Genomic DNA, 17,438 nt, shown 5'->3' with positions numbered 1-17,438 from the left:
TTAGGGAGAATCTTTGAACTAGACTTTGAGGGCACATGATAGAAGGACCTGGTATGAAATCTGTGGGGCCCAGTGCAAAATGGAGTTGTATGATTCCTTATTCATACGTTATTGAGAATTTCAAGCAAGTAGATGCAGAGCGTTCAAACAAGTATGGAACCTGGTATAACTTCCAAGTCACTTACCAGCTAATGACACATTCAGAGGCAAATGAAAAACAGGTCATCCTTATTGGGTCTTGTTCATCTTGAAGCTGTGATATGTACAGTCACTTTTTATCAGCAGTGATGAAGAATATGCTGCTAGAAGCAATGGATTTCTTCAGCTGTCCATTTTTTACTTAGAAAAACTCTTGAGCCAAAAAATGCAGATGGTTGCAACATTAGGAAATTAATTATCTCACACAGAAATAATAACAAAGAGTCAGAAAATAGGGTGGTCCTAGGGTCGGTTTATCAGTTCATTGGTGTCTTTAAGACTGTGATTATTTCCATCTTTCTCCTCTGCCATCCTTAATGGAATCTAGAATCTGGTCTGACTTGAGACCATCTTTCCGTCATTAAATTTAGGAAAGAAATTTCCTTTTGGACATCCAACAAAAATCCACAAAACCTTCCCACATTCCCTGGAAGGCAAGGACAGGGCTGAAAGGTTATTATCAGAATTTGAGACAGAACAAATAAATCCCTGACAGCCCTCTAGACATCCTTTGAGCTCAAACTCCAAGCAAGAAGCTCAAATCCTGCAGCTGGAGAGCTCCAGATGGGTCTAAAATAATTAAAATAACAGTGTGTGCCAAAGTGGGAAAGAAACTCAGACACTGAACAATACAAAGAAAACATCCCTGGGATGTGTGTACATATGCATCAGTAAAGACCCTGAAACAGCACAAGATAAAGTGGAAAAAAAGAGGAACACGCTTGACAATTTATACACAAGCACTCTTTTTGTAGTTTCCAATTAGTATTTCTCTGCTGTATAAAAAATATGAATTCTTTTCAAATGGAATAATACCAGCTTTCATGAGAATAAACATTTGTGAATCACACTTAAGAATTCACCTTCAGGGCAGTGAGACTCTGAGAACTTCAATGTAGTAATGCTGTGTGATAAAACTCAATGATGTAAACAAATTGATGATTCTTACTGGAGTGATCACCCATCTGACATCATGAATTTTTCTTTAGCCAATGTATGCTTTCTTCCTGCGTACTCTGATGAAATTTGAAGTAGTCACCAAAGAAAGCTAAGTGCACCTTGGGTTCTTCATGAAGAAGAATCAAAGTATGGCAAAGTTTTGCATTGTATAGACATTTTAAACTTTAAAAAAGGAAGTAATTAAGAGTTGAAGTGATATTTTGCATGAATGTCCTCGTGTGTAGAATTAGAGTGACAAAGTTCAGAATGAATTCAAGTATTAGTAGAAGGTTTGTTTTTTATAGCCACGAAAAGCAGCAGTGTATATTTCCTTTGCAGTTCATCCAGCTGGTGTGTGTAAACCTGGGCTGAGGCAGGCGGATCACAAATAAAAGTCCAGTCTGGGCATCTTACTGACTTAGAAAGGCTCTGTCTCAAAATAAAAAATGTAAAAGGCTGAAGGTATATCACAGTGCAGAGCCCTGGGTTTAACTCCCAGCACTACAGAAGCAAAACAATAATTCTCTATGGCTTGGAATTCTTCCCTTGTTCTTACTACAGTTTGAAAGAATCAGAGATTCACTTACTGCAACAATCAAGGTATCCTTTGAACTTGGGTAAAGGTTTAAACTTGGCACACACAGGGCTGATGACAAAAATGATGCTGCTGTTTCTCTGAGTAAAGAGAAGGGCAATGGCCAACTCAAAGGGCCCCTGCCTGCCTGCCTGTCCAGCCACTTGGGAACATTCCCACCTTGGTGTGGTCAACTTACAAGTCCTGGGAAATAGAGGACTGGAGATCAAGAGTTAAAAGATGGAATTTTGAGCAATTTGATATCCTATAGGCATTTTTAAATGGCAGACATATTCTTTCAGTTTAAGCCAGGGCTCCCAGAAAAGCTCAGTTCTTTTTTGGATGGGAGGGCTTACCGAGGAGTTAAACTTAGTCTTTCCAACTGTGGCAGCATCTTTATTCTTGTAATGAGGGCTCTGTATAACCTCACTCATTCCTGTTGGGGCCTTATCTGTTGGGCCTTACTGCTGTGTTTGTCAAGCAGAGATGAGTCTAAGTTCTAGAGGTGAAAAGGGCGTGGTAAGATAACATGAAAGTAACCAAGGAGTCATTTTCATTAGACCACGTATACACAAAATAACTAGCCAGATAAAGCAATAAGTGCCAAACATAACATGAGACATGGATATGACAGGTGCCAAAGCTCCCAAAGAAGAAAAGCAAATAAACTTCTTATGTCTATATCATCTATATCATATCTATATCTATATCTATATATCATCTGTCTATATCTTGGTCCACAAACCTAATTTGTTCTACAATTTTGGAAAACAGCCACATTTGTGGTTTTTGTGGGAAAGATAGCCATGGTCATGTTTGTCACCGATGCAGTTAGTGTTAACGAAAACAAAATTTTGCCAAATGCTTCTGTTTGTGAGCCAAATTGTAAACAAAAGTGTTCGTGAACAGACACTCAGGTGCCAGTGGTACTTCATTTCACCAACTTGATTCTTTCTGTGATTCTGGTCACAAATAGAAATGAATGAGAACTGAATCAAATTCAATGGTTGGGTTTGATGTTGACCTTATGGAGAAATTTGCTTCAGTTCATGGAGAATGCCATTACCCCTTCCCGTCCCCCCCACACACTAAAACAGAACAGAATCGTGGAGAAAATTGAGTTTGTGAACTGAGGTACCATTGAGTATATGTCTTTGTTTGATTGTTTTTATTTTTTACTTAGTTTCATTAACCTTTTCCCCATGAACTTCTCCAAAGAGACACTGAATATGGTTATTTTATCTGGGATCCTTCAGATCACCAAACTTCTTCTTTGATGGAACTTGTTCAAAATCCTTTTGAAACTGAATGACAAAAAGCAGGGAATTTTAGCTGCTCTGCTGACACAAGAATTCAGGGTACATAGTAGGTACTCAATCATTATGTATTGAATAAATGAACAAAATAGTAGCATGGATAATGTGGTAAAGACTGCAAATCACAAAGAGCATTCACGTATGTGTTCTTATTTTGTCCCCACAACAGGCCGATGATGTGGGGAATTATTCTTTCCTTCATCTTGCAAGAAAGGAAGTCAGTGTTTGGTCTGCCTAAAGCAGCTACACTAGTAATTCAGAATTCAGTTAGGATGCAGGTCCAGCCAATCCAGTCCTGGTCCCAGACCTTCTTTCCTAGCCAGGGTATGCATGTAAGGAAGATGTGGGGAAAAGGGTGGGCTGGCCAAACACACATCCCGTTGCTTTGTTTCAGGTGGGTCTCTTCCGCAAGTCAGGAGTGAAGTCTCGAATTCATGCCCTCCGTCAAATGAATGAGAGCTTTCCTGAGAATGTCAGCTATGAAGACCAATCTGCTTACGATGTGGCGGATATGGTGAAGCAGTTCTTCCGGGACCTCCCCGAGCCACTTTTCACCAACAAGCTGAGTGAGACCTTCCTGCACATCTATCAGTGTAAGTGAAAATAACACAGTGAAGTGTTCTTACATACATCCACCTATTTAGAAAAATTCCTGAAGATGAATTTTAACTATGTAAGTAATATATGAATCCATAAAGAAGTACATAAAGGTTATATTCCTACTCTCCTCTGTGAAAGTAACTCTTTTTCACAGTTTGCTATAAAAATGTTGATGATATTTATATTTTCCCTTGGTATTTTTAAGTGATACTAAATCAGTTGTTTTCAGCAAATCCATTATTACTAAATTAGTCATTTTTATTAAATTATTATTTTATTATTATTAAAATAGTCATTGAAAATCACAATTGTTGATTGAAAAACCTATCCTCAAGATAGTTGCAGTGGGAAATGTTAGAAATAAAGCATTATGCACTAGAATATTACTTCTAAATAAAGTTTTATGAAAAATCTAAAACATTTCATCTTTTCCATTAATTTAAAATATTTTCAATTAATTTAAAATGGAAAGGAGACATGACAATTTATTTCATATGCAAATATTTATTAAAAATTATTTTGAAAGTAAGCATTTTCCTAGGATACAGAAATTTCAAAGGCAAACACATGAAAAAAGATGAGACATAACAAAGCACTTGTATTTTAATTGGTAAAAAAGTAGGCAAATCAAATAAAGTGTTTGACTTAATGCAGATAATTTAGTCTCCCTTCAGATTTTTTAAGCAATGGTACTAATTCTCAGAGAAGCTATAATAATTAAAATAGTCATTGAAAATAAGAGGTAGAGAAAGGGAGGAGATAAGAGATGAAAAAGGAATTGAGCTGTACTGTGGACATGCACCAAACTAACACAGGAAAGGTAAACATTTTGTACTGCAAACTCGAACCACAAAAAAAGGGAGATGATCAAGGGATAAGTGGAGGGAGGAAGGAGGGAAGGGAAAGAGGAATTAAAGGAATTAAAATCACTATGTACATGTACCAACTCCGCACAAGAAATGTGAATATTATGTACTGCACACATGCAGTAATAAACTAAAATTTAAAAAAAATAATAATTGCTGGCATAAAACCCTGTTAACATTAGAGTTATGAATTATTCTCATGGCTCAACTCTCGATTCTTTATAAAATTACACTTAGCTTATGGATTTTGATTTTACAGCAAAATGGGGCTGAAATGAGCCATACCATGGCATTAATCCAATTTGAAGTTCCCTGCTATAGAGATTTCTGCAGTAAATGTGTTTGCAAAAAGGGTAACATTGCAAAATCAAAAAGGATTTTAGCTAGTACCACTTGTAAAAACAGAATAAAGTGGCAGCCCATTAAATAAATACTATTTTGCCAAAGTGAATAGGTTAGGTTGAATTAATTATGCACATTGCTAAAGCCCAGACACAGGACATTCATGACAGTGTCACTGTACAAGGCGGAGTCTGCTTCTCTGAAGTATCACACGTGAGTCTTTACATGTAAAAATCAGTTCTTGGGTTGAAGTTGACACTAGTCAAGGCTAAAATGAGACATTTGCCAAGAAATAAATTCCTTCTAGGACTTGCAGCCAAGAAGCCAGATGAAAGCAGAGCTTTATTTTAGCCAAGTGAATGTTTACTGAGAGGGCTTTACATACCTGCACCACTCCGAGCACCGCCAAGTGTGTGGATGTGTGAGACTCACCCTCTGCTCTTCAGGATTTCAAAACTGGGGAGATGAGACGTCCACATAAATGACCATGCTACAACAAAGTTGGAGAAATTCTATAGCAAGGCCATAAAGACAAGTCCAAGAAAGTTGAGATGAGCAGTTGAACTGGATGGAGAAAGGAAAACCTGAAGGCTGAGATACGTAAGGAACATACTCTAGATGAAGCAGACTACACGAGCAGATGTCAGAGGAGTATGGGATATTTGTCTGCCCGCATGGATGGCAAATGTACAATGTAATATCAGATGATGCTGAAAAATTAGGTCTGTGCTATTCAAGGACAGACGTTGAAAATTAGTATAGTGAGCTCGTACTTTATTCATTAAGCACCAGGGAAGCCCTAAGTATTGTGAAAGATTTTACCAGCTATGATGTTTTTACCTGGAAATGCAGAAGCAAAAATCTAACAAGCAACTGTTTAAGTAATAAGAACATTTTATTATCTCATTTGACAATACATTTGGAATGAAACCATTCCATTGTTAGGTAATTCTCCATGTGTTCTCTTAGTGACAAAGGGGAAAATGGGTAAGGATGTTTCAGAATGCTGAAGCCATGGTCACACTTTTCCAGAAATGTGAATTTGCTAGCTGACAGGGCCAGGAGCGTGGCCATTCCTGGGATATGAGATCCTCCTCCAGTGATTCTGCAGCACAGACAGCTGATGGTATTACAGATCCTTTGGGCATCGAGAACCCATCTAGAGCACAGAACACAAATTTCTGTTCTTTGATATAGTGCTACAAGGAGAAAACGTCCCAAGTGTGGCATTATTTATTCTAATAATTTAAGTACACTGTGATATGGTGCACACATTATAAAGTTCACTCAACCAGTATTTTTAAAGAACAAAAGAAAACATAAACACAATTGGAAATTTGAAAGTTTTTCCCAGACCTCAAGGAACTGTCACAAGTGCAGTCCCTGCATACCTCGGGAGTACCTAAACCCTACTGTGGAGACCTCTGCTCAAGAATGTGGCCCTTTAAGAGCGGCAGCAGTATAAACTCAAATGAGCAATTGACTGTGTTCATGAATCAAAGCTAAATGATCATTAAGCAAACACATGGACAGGAAGCAGCAAAACGTAGCATCTAACAGAACTTTTTATGATTTTTTCCATTTAAGTCACACATAATGTTGGGCTAGTTCCTTTTTACTCCTGTATAACCAGTACCCCCGGGCTCCCAGCCAACTGCCAGGACTACCCTCAAAGGAAATAGGACCAAATAGGGCCTTATATTCCCCCTGACCTTAGGGAGCGTGGCTCCCTTCCTTAAAGACAAATTCAGTATCCATAACCCCGGAGATTATGGAATAGATGGCTTTGAATCGCCATGCAGACTCCATTGAGTGCATCATCTGAGCCAAGGCCTGGTGACTTTTAGGAACAAAGAAGATACACCAGGCTCATCATGGAGGTCCGGGGCCCTAGGAATGCTCAGAGGCAGCCCACTGGACTTTGCCACTCATTGCTAATTGTGCCACCCTAGCATTGTGGCCAGGCTACTTCCATAGGGCTGGGGACAGACCAGGCTGTTGACTTCTTAGCTAGTGGTTTTCAAATTGTGTCCCTCAGAGCCTTTGGTGCCCTAGGAGATCTTTTCAAACTGTCTGGTAAGGAGGCTGGGCAAGAGAGAGGGCAGGGTGACCCTTTCCCAGCCTAATCCAACACCAACTTACACCAGGATAGAAAAATGATCTGGCAGCAGAGGAATAGGCTAACTTTTCAGAGAGGATGTAACAAGCCAGGACAATGGCATTACCAAGTATTACCAGCTCACTCAGACTGCTGGTTCCCGTGTTCCTCTATTAGGATTTGAATTCCTATTCTGCTTCCCACTAGCTGTGAGATCTAAGCAGTGATCTCTCTCAGTGTGTCGGCTGTCATAGTTGTTGTCGATGTCTTTGAGTATCTCCATGTCAGGAAGTGGACTTTATGCGCCCTCTCTCTGGCTCTTTCTGCAGCTGTCCCTCTAACCACCTGGATGCTCTTGTCTCCGCAGTTGTCCCCAAAGAACAGCGGCTGCAGGCGGTGCAGGCTGCCATCCTGCTGCTGGAAGATGAAAACAGGGATGTCCTGCAGACACTCCTGTGCTTCCTAAATGACGTTGTCAACCTGGTGGAAGAGAATCAGATGACTCCCATGAACTTGGCCGTGTGTCTAGCCCCCTCCCTTTTTCATCTTAATTTATTGAAGAAAGAAAGCTCTCCGAAGTGAGTTTCTTTTTCAGCAATTGCAATAACCTTCAAACAGACCTCCCCTACAGTTCATAAAAAAAATAAATAAACAAAATGGCTCCCATGCTAGATTTCTACTTGGGGATTTGTCAGCTCTCATTTGATAATCAGATCATGTTCGGAAGCGACCTCATTCATGGTACACAGGTTCATAGAATTATCAAGGGAGCCCTGGAGAATGTCACTTGTAATCCAGAAAGCTTGAAGAGTTTGTTTTGTCTTATGAGTATGAGTAGGAAGGAGGGAAAAGGTACAGGAAGTGGTGTTTTTACAATCTTTAATTTTTAAAAGTTATATTTAAAAACAAAGCACAGGACTTTGCAGTTGAGTGGTTTCAATCCTTGCAAAAAAAATAGATTAACCTCTCTCCCCAGCACATCAACAATTCCTTCTCTCCTTGTATTTTTCCAGGGCTTTTAGTTGTGAACTAGCAGACTGTTAGCCTGTTTCAGAATATCTAAGATGTATGGTCATTGTTTTTATTTGGAAATGAAGAAGCCTGGGATCTGGATAGCATCTGGGGAGGAACAGAAAATAAAAGAGATAGGCTCGGGATTGTGAAAAGCTCTTTGGTTTGGGATCTGCTTAGCACACTCACATTCAATTACAGAGTCATCCAGAAGAAATATGCCACTGGGAAACCAGATCAAAAGGACCTCAATGAGAATCTGGCAGCAGCTCAGGGGCTTGCCCACATGATCATGGAATGCAACAAACTTTTTGAGGTACGCAAAAGCTCAACCCGCCTTCCTTATAACTCTTGGAACTAGATAAGACACTTGAAATGGTGGGTACATTTATGGTTTATTTGTTCCTGGTTTTATGGTGACAAGAGTACGCTCTATAGCTCTGGCCCTAGCCTCCAAGAAATGTAAGGGGCTCGCTACACTATGGAGGCTTTGATAGGTAAAAGGACTTTTGAGGTCACCACAGGGGTGGTTTGCATGCAAACAGTTGCATCACCTGCATTTGCTAGATTCAAGGCCAATCATTCAATTATGTTCTGCTGTAGTTGATTTTATCTTGGGACTTGATTAGATTCCACATCTGTCCTTGTGTGCGTGCGTGAGTGTGTGTATGCTTCTAAGTAATCCCTGTTACTAAGAAACAGTGACACTTTATCAGTGACAGATATGTTAAGGAAGTCAATGAACAAGATTTCTGGCAGCCTTTGTGAGCTAAACTGGAGCTTGTCAGTGGGAAAAGTGTGCTAAAAAGGTGAAGCTATTTCTAAGTCATATTTGATGTTTCTTTTAACAAGTCTATGTGCATTAAGTCTGTTCACATTGAGTCAAGTTCTCTGACCCCACATTTTGCCAAACTGAATAAAAACAAACCAAAGGAAAATGGAAAGAATGAGCAGGAAGTCATTGAAATGTTTTCAATAATAAAAATAGCCTCAGAAACATATTTGTATTTCCTGACTTTAGGAAGGCCCCTCCCAACCTTGGCACTGATCTTAGTAAAACATCTCCAGCCCTGTGGCCCTCAGCCTGTCGATCAGACCTTGATTGTTGACAGAACGACTTTGCTTCCTCTAAATATTCATCTCCGAATTTCTTTAGCTCAATGTGTTGCTGTTTTGTACATCTTTTGATTCAGGTCCCACATGAGATGGTGGCCCAATCCCGTAATTCATATGTAGAAGCTGAAATACATGTGCCTACCCTGGAGGACTTGGGGGCACAGCTGGAGGAGAGTGGAGCGACTTTCCACACTTACCTGGAGCATCTCATTCAAGGCCTCCAGAAAGAAATCAAGGAGAAGTTCAAAGGATGGGTCACATGCTCCAGCCCTGACAACACAGACCTGGCTTTCAAAAAGGTAACAAAGCCACATCCAACTATCAGGGATTTGTTTTCAGTTCCAAAATAGCTGCTTGTCCACACTAAAGTACATGCACCAAAAGTCCTTTCTGGAGACTACCAAGGAGCCCTTTTGCATTTAATCAGAATCCAGACTTTGGATTTAGACTCCAGACCCTGCTCCTGGCTTTGCATGTCAGCTGGGCAAGTCAGTGCCTCAGTTTTCTCATTTGCAGAGATGGACATTTGCAAAAATGTCCCATGGTTCAAAAAGGGCCATTTATAAGTGAACGGGCTGGAACACTGCCTGGCACACTGTGTACATTCTGTTGGTGATGAGTACTTTGGTTATCGTTATTATCATCTGAAATTTAAGGATTAGCAGGGTTGGGCTGGGGATTTAGCTCAGCAGCATAAGCACCTGCCTTGCAAGCAGGCAGTTGTGAGTTCGATCCCTGGTACCGATAAAAACGAAAAAGACAAAAAAGACAAAAAAAAAAAAAAAAAAAGGATTAGCAGGGTGTGTAGCATCCCTCCTCCAATTTACATATCCAGAAACATCAGGTACGGTAGGGTAGGCATTGGTAGGACCTGGGTGACTGCATTCTCCAGCCTCTGTTGCTGTCCCTCCCAAGGTGGGGGACGGGAACCCGCTGAAGCTGTGGAAGGCTGCTGTGGAGGTGGAGGCACCCCCGGCCGTGGTGCTGAACCGCGTGCTGAGAGAGCGCCACCTGTGGGACGAGGACTTCGTGCAGTGGAAGGTGGTGGAAACCCTGGACAGACAGACCGAAATCTACCAGTACGTGCTGAACAGCATGGCCCCCCATCCTTCCAGAGACTTCGTGGTTCTCAGGTAAGCCCAACTGCAGCTGCAGATTCAAGCACTTCTAGAAGTCCTCGACCCACCCTCCTCGGGGCCACTCAGCCTGCACCCCTTTCCCTTCCAGAAACCTGACTTCCTGCTGTTTCACCCACTTTACGACCCTTCTTGGCTGGTTCTTGACCCCTCTCCTTGTGGAGTATGCAATTTATTAGGCCATAAATATTGTTCATTTTCTTAGAACTGAGGCCCCACAATAACTGCCGTGGGTCTAGCTGCACTTTCTGCCAATTACGCAAATCAAATCTAATTGGCGTTTCCCCTGACTTTGCCTTTCTCCCCCAGGAAGGTATGTCTTCGTTTTGTGAAATTCTAAGATTGGCATGTGTGTAATTTCAAACCCATCTGTATAGCTAATTACTGTGTGCAAATCTTGGCGCAGCCCCGCAAGTTCAAATATGCTGAGACACTGGACGTGCAATCTGATTTCAGGGCCTGGCAAAGTTTCCTGAGTCTTGTGTCTACCATTGAAATATTATTGCTGATTGATTTGTGGGTTGAGTCTCAGACCTCTGTTTGCTGAGCTGAAAATGGACGATCAGCCGATAACAGAAAGGTTGCACAGTAGAAATACAGTATTTCATCAGAAAAAATACCAGGAATTGAGGATATTAAAGAATGTAATTAGATCAATATATCCTTTTTATTAAAAAACCTAAACAAACCCTTTCTCTTCCCACAGATCAGCAGTGTAAAAGGAATTACTAAGGAAATCCCCAAGTGTATATTTGAAATAGTTTCTTTATGAAACTTGTTTGATGGCAAAGTAAAGGTTACTGTTTATGTGAGTCCTTGATGCCTTTGGTATTGCTTCTTGGAACCTCGACTTTTAAGGGTCTGTTTTCCCTAAATGTATGTATGTATCCAAGCAACCTTGGAATGCGGGTGAAGAATGTGGGCAGTTATAAAGGTAGCTTATTACCACAGTTATTGAGACATTAGTCATCTTGTGGAGTTCAATTTCACACCATGACTCTTACAAGCAGAAAACTGAGTAGCTGCCAAGGAAGGTAGCTGTAGGAATGGGCACTTGCTGTGATGGGCCTGTTCTTTCCCTCTAGAGGAGGCTGAGAGGGAGTCCCGGCATGGAACCTCCCTCACTCCATCTGTACAGAAATCCAACCATCCTCCCATTTGTTGGTGTATTAATCCATCGTGCTTTATGACAGGCTCTGTTACAAGCTCTGAGGATGCCCTGGTAAACGCAACAGACTGATTCTGATCTCTTAGGGTTTGTATTTTACTGGGGAGAGTTGATAAATAATAATAAAAGCAGATCAGCTTACTTGACCCAAAGAGAATAAGTAAAGTAGGGAGACAGTAAGGATGGAATTTTAAATACAGTGGTGGGGGCAAAGCCTTGCTGCACTGATGTCTACAGCAAGACCCGAAGGAAAAAGTTAGCGACCACTGTGTGAGGGAGTTTGATACTTAAGAGGATTTGCCAGCAGTGTACCAAACAGACCTAATCCTCCATGGAAAATCCTCGTGTTTATCACACAAGAAGGTGACAGTGACAGTTGTAGAAGGAGAGTCATAGGACAGAGAGCCATCCTGTCATTGTAGCGTCACTCTATCCAGGCTGGTGCCTGTGAGGCCAGTCACATTTTAGGATTACCACATTTACCTCTCATGTTATATTGGTCTCAGGAGCTCCCAATGTGAGTTGCTGGAGATCTTCCCATCTTAACCCTGTGGATCTTGAAAGCCACCAGTATTTAGTTTATGGTTCTGGAAGCAAGAAGACCAAGAATATGGCCCTAGTATCTGGCAAGACCTTTTTTACTCGGTCACAACATGGCAAAAGGTATCACATGGGAAGGTAGAGCTGGAGAGAATGTGCCTCTGTGACAAAGCCACTCCCTGAGTAACTCATTAATTCACAAATAGATTAATCTGTTCATTAGAGCAGAGTGCACATAAGCAAACAATCAAAGTCCCAATTTTCAACACTATTGCATTGGATGTCACATTCTCAACACATAAAATTTGAGAAACATATTCAAAGGATAACACTGTATGTATATAGTAGTCTTTCCCCCTAATGTGGTAAGACAGGGGAGTCATAGAGGAGACCGCTTAATGAAGAAACAGAATTGTGAAGTGAATACTTGGAATCATAAGATCCAAGTATGACCCCTTGGTGTCAAAGGGGAAGTCAGATGACTCTGTTTACTACCTTTTCCCAAGTGGTAGCTCCTCAATGCTTGAATAGCTGTGGTATCAGGGATTCAGTGCCTCCCCAAGGCAGCCACTCTGTATATCGAGCATACACTTAGCTCTTCACGATGTGACAAAATGTACTTTTCTGCCTCTGCATTCTAGAGTCGAATCAACCGTATTTGTTTCTTCTCTTATTGAAGAGCCATTCAGTATCTGAAAATAACTATCAGGTCCACTTAGGTTTAGTTTTCTTCAAACTAGGCATCACCAGATCATTTATTTATTAATACGTGAATCACCTCCTTCAGACCCTTCCCTGTATTCCTCTCCTGCTCTCTCTGTGTGACCCCAGACGCCTCTGTGTATAACTGTTATTTAACCCCAATGATTTTGGAGTTCTTGGTAGAGTTCTTCTCTTCCTCAACTGGGTATCTTCAAATCTTGGTGGTTCTGAGTCTGGCACATGAATGTGCTCTTGGGAAAATGGAAGAATTAAGTGAATGAGTGCTGATACCTAGACTGTAGAGTCACCTCTTCAGTAATGAACAGGAGCTTCCAGAGCACAGCAGCACGGGGCCCCAGTCTGGGGTTCCAAATGCAGATCTGAAAGCTGTAAGACTATTTCTGGCCTCTGAGTCTGAGCGCTTCAATCCTTGCTTTGAAATGTACTGTATAAACTTTCACACATTTATGGAAACCATTAGCCTAACCCAAGTACCTGGCATTGGAATTTGAGCCCGGGATTTTGACAGGAAGGTGTAAATGTGACCTCGGCTCTGTGTTCAAGTTTTTCTTTCTCCTTTGGCCATTACACTCTTGCACGGCTTGTTTCGTCTCAGGACCTGGAAGACGGACCTGCCCAAAGGCATGTGCACCCTAGTGTCCCTCTCTGTGGAGCACGAGGAAGCCCAGCTCATGGGTGGTGTGCGAGCGGTGGTGATGGATTCTCAGTACCTGATAGAGCCTTGTGGCTCTGGCAAGTCCCGACTGACCCACATCTGCAGGATGGACTTGAAGTAAGTAGCACCTCCTGAGCCCCAAGGTCCAGGTCCCCTGTGCCACATTCACCACGACAATGTCTGTCATCTGGATTTCTTACTTTCCTATATTTTTTCACTGCTATCAACAGGTTTGCATGGATGTTTACAAATTCCTGCTTTCCCTCCTTTTTCCTAAAATCCCACCTTTCTCCTCCAGCCCCTTGCTCTTTTTTTGTTTTCTTTTTTCTAATTTATTTATTAACTTTTCTTGATAAGCAAAAAATGTGTATATTTATGGTATATATGATGTGTTAGTATGTGTGTATATTATGAAATCTCCAAATCTATGGCATGCCCATTGTTTCATATCCTTATTTTTGGTATGAGAGTACTTATAATACAAGAATACAATATACTATTTCTAACTATAGTGGCCATGTTGTGCAGTAGCTATTGTGAGTTTATTATTCCAATCTAATTGAAATCTTGTATCCTGTGAGCAACATCTATCTCCCCAGTGCCCACCACATCCCAGACTCTGGTAACCACCATTCTACCCTCTACGGGGTGAGCTCTACATTTATAAGCTCCATTTATAAATGAGAACAAGCTATATTTGTCATTCTGTGCTGACTTATTTTTTTAACATGCTATCCTCCAGATTCATTCATATTGTCACAAATGACAGGACCGCTTCTTTTTAAGACCAAGTGTTATTCTATTGCCACGTTTTCTTTACCCATCCATCCACCATCGGACACAGGTTGATTCTAAATTTTGCTGTTCTCACTGATTATTGTGGGGCTTTTTTAAGAAGAAACTAACTTAAATCCAGCTCCTTCCAGGCATTGACAATGCTAATCTGAGTTCTTGATCTTGGTAGATATAAATTTAGTATTCTCGGTAAAATTTAGATTCAGTGTGAATCTCCTCATTTTGCCTGGGGAGTTGGTATCATCTTAAAGCACCTGAGGAACACGGGGAAGGCAGGCTGAATGGTGAGCAGCCACGACATTGTCAAGGCACATGTGGACAGCATGAGGTCCTCTGATCCTCAAGGCAGCAACCCCAAATTGTTTGCAAGCATGCTGGTGGCCAGAACCCAACGACCATCCTGGTCTCCCTGACAGATACTGTGACCTGTAAAAATACTCTCCCACTCCCTTCTTGATTTCTTTCCCTGCAGAGGTCATTCTCCAGAATGGTACAGCAAATGCTTTGGACATCTTTGTGCTTCAGAAGTTGCCAGGATTAGAAACTCTTTCCAGCCTCTCATTGCTGAGGGTCCAGAAACTAAAATCTGAGTTGTCCCCAGTGTGACATCCAACTCAGGGAACAAGAAACTGAAACGAATGCTGTGGCAGAGGATGTGTGTGTGAGAAAGCAGGAGAGGCCCTGATGGACGTGGCTTGTGCTTAAAAATGGAAACACTGAGAAGTTGAAATGCTGAAAATGCAGAACTTTTCTGAGAACTTTTCTAGCCGTCCTGGAGATGGCTGCATCCCTAGTAATATAATATTTTTCAAAACTAGAATATTAATCTATATTAGTTAAAATTAAATGGATTATTCCTGTGCATTGCCTAATTTACTATTTAAAGGCTTCTAAGAAGCATATTCTTAACTGTAAATAAATATGTGTGTAGCATATGTACATATATATGTATATCTATCTTTACTGTATATGTGTAAAATACCGATTTTATAGATAGAGTGTCTGACTAGTGAGGCTCTTCCTCACACAGTTCTTGCCAAGATGTTTTGGACTCCATCTCCCCACTGTCCTGTAAGCTGAGAAGAGCCTTCTGCTAACACCAAGGTGTGAACATGGATAGTCTGCGGTCTGTCCTGATGTCCAACCAAAGGCTAGATAACCAAAGTAGCATTAAAAGGTTCTTACGCGTTTTAGTAGTTTGCTTCTTTGTTTAGTAACTGAGCATGGAGTATTGGGGAAACTCAAAAGGAAAGAATGTTTACGCCCCTTTACAGCAAAACAGTGAGTGAGAAGTTACTGCCAAATTTAAAGCTTGATTGCAAAGCTGCCATTGGGTCTTGCAAATGCAATCTCAGTTAGATGTCAGATGGACTGAAACAACCAGTTTCCCTCCAGGTAGGACTGGATATCAGAGCCTTTGCATAGTCACAGCCAAAGGGAACCACTGTGTTGTCTCAAATTTTCATACATACTTTTTATAATGCTAATAAATGTTCTACTATTTGACCAGTGGCCTATGTATGTGGTCACAGATAATTGGCATTTTCTTACCAATGTCTTGCACTGAATTTGAATCCAGACACCAGACAAAAAGAAATGATGGTCCTGTAAGAGTCTTGGACCACTGTAGCTTCAGGGAATTCATATTGTGCTGTATATGATGCTCTTAAAGTATAATTCATTCAAACCTGACAGTATGAAAGACAGGATTTTTAACTAACATAAGACCAAAACTGTATTCTTTAGTTTTAGAAAATATAAACAGATATATTAATCCTATGTCTCTTCATTAGCTACCTATCCATTTGATCCCACCTTATTTATTATTGTATAGGCTAAGCAAATTGATTTTCCTTAACCAATTGTCAATGAATTTAAGTTGGTTTTTATTGTAATTCAACTCTTGTACAGAAAAAAATAACTTATTGTACCTGGATTTAAAGACAGAAATTCTCTTTGATTGTCCATAACAGAGACTGATATCATGGTTTAGCAACTGATATTGGAAGGAAAAAAGTGTTCATTCTTTTTGTATAGTATGCATTGATGTAATGTTTTATCAAAAAAAGTGCAATTGTTTTGTTGAGAGGAATATGCTATCTATGAGTTTGATATGGTGCAAGAAAAGTCATACTAGGAATTCTTCATTTCGATTCTTCCTAAGAAGACAGCAGCGAACTCCTACCTTACCATTCAACTCCGTCCAGAAATTCATTTCTGCCATCACATCTTAAATTAACCAAATTAATTAATTATTAAGTAATAATACCAGATTACTTGTTAAGCATTGACATGATGCTTACTGAAGTTTAATCTAGCTAAGCACTGGTCCCACTCCAGAGATGGGACATTATGTATGTAAGACATAGAATAGGCCCACAGGGTGAACTGCGCTGTGTCACACGGCTCAGGCTCCTCCAACTTCAGGGTGCACAGGAGTCCCCTGGGAATTGTGCTAATGTGCCCGCTCTGATTTCGGCTGCCTACAGTGGGCCTGACCCTCTGCATTTCTCATGAGTCTCAGGGATGCCCATGCTGCTAACCACAAGGACACACTGAGAAACGAAGACCCAGAGGACACTTAAAACAGAATAAAAATACGACTATATATCTGACTCCCCTCTCTTCCCATTACCTGACTTTGATTTTATGCATATACTAATCACCTTACTGCTGCTTAATAACATGGTGCATCTTTAAAATAAAGGGAGGAACAAAAGAAGAAAGAGATGCATCAGCTTATTTGTCAAATACCATAGTATTTTACTCATTGTTATCTTGCCAATGGAAATAAAATATGATATTGCATTTAAATATTCTATTTATACCTCATGTATATTTTACCTCAATTGTTGGTATCAATCATCAATTGTAAATAAGTAATTGCCAAGGTAAATAAATTTATATACATTAAATATTTCTTATTTTCGATAAAACACGTTTATTTTCATGCTTTATTCTAAAAATGAAAAACCTGCTTTGTGATGAAGTTTTCTCTTGAAGTGTGCCACCAATCCTTCATACTATGAATATTGACTATCATGTTGGCCCCAAAATACAAGGGCGGTGTTATCAATTGACGTTCACTAGCAGATTACATGTTAACTAATCTCTGCCTAAGGTGTTGAAGTGATAGATAGGAATTCTAAGTATATTTCATTGTTTTTAAATCTGAAAAGCTTTAAAACACATTTACAGTACTATCAAATATTTAGTTAACTCTTTGGCTACATTTTAGTTTTGTCGAGTGGACAAGAAATGGAGACTTGGTAAAATGATTGGCAGCTGTGCGCAAGGCCACAGAGAGCAGCCACAGATGATTCTGTGCTTCTGGCCTTGTCTTTGTACCCCCTTAGGCTGC

General features: G+C 40.4%; 1 protein-coding gene across 9 annotated transcripts in view; it reads left to right on the top strand.

The window, feature by feature from the left end:
- The window catches only part of Stard13 (StAR related lipid transfer domain containing 13), a 501,526-nt gene extending 484,513 nt beyond the window's left edge, over positions 1-17,013 (top strand). For 8 of the 9 annotated variants that reach the window (XM_013141053.3, XM_063232620.1, XM_063232621.1 and 5 more), the window contains 7 exons: positions 3,422-3,620; positions 7,301-7,511; positions 8,146-8,260; positions 9,138-9,359; positions 9,976-10,193; positions 13,223-13,399; positions 14,550-17,013. In XM_013141053.3, coding sequence (XP_012996507.2) covers positions 3,422-3,620; positions 7,301-7,511; positions 8,146-8,260; positions 9,138-9,359; positions 9,976-10,193; positions 13,223-13,399; positions 14,550-14,667 — 1,260 coding nt within the window. In that variant the 3' untranslated portion in view covers positions 14,668-17,013. Of the gene's footprint in view, positions 1-3,421; positions 3,629-7,300; positions 7,512-8,145; positions 8,261-9,137; positions 9,360-9,975; positions 10,194-13,222; positions 13,400-14,549 lie in introns of those variants that run through there. The other variant, XM_063232624.1, reaches the window with a different exon arrangement.
- The last annotated feature ends 425 nt before the right edge of the window (positions 17,014-17,438 follow it).

This window comes from Cavia porcellus, unplaced genomic scaffold (genome assembly GCF_034190915.1).
Source record: "Cavia porcellus strain 051 isolate PalLab524CR breed Dunkin Hartley unplaced genomic scaffold, mCavPor4.1 scaffold_21, whole genome shotgun sequence".
NCBI lineage: Eukaryota > Metazoa > Chordata > Mammalia > Rodentia > Caviidae > Cavia > Cavia porcellus.
The sequence above is the reverse complement of the archived record's forward strand: the minus strand, read 5'-3'. Positions and strand labels throughout refer to the sequence as shown.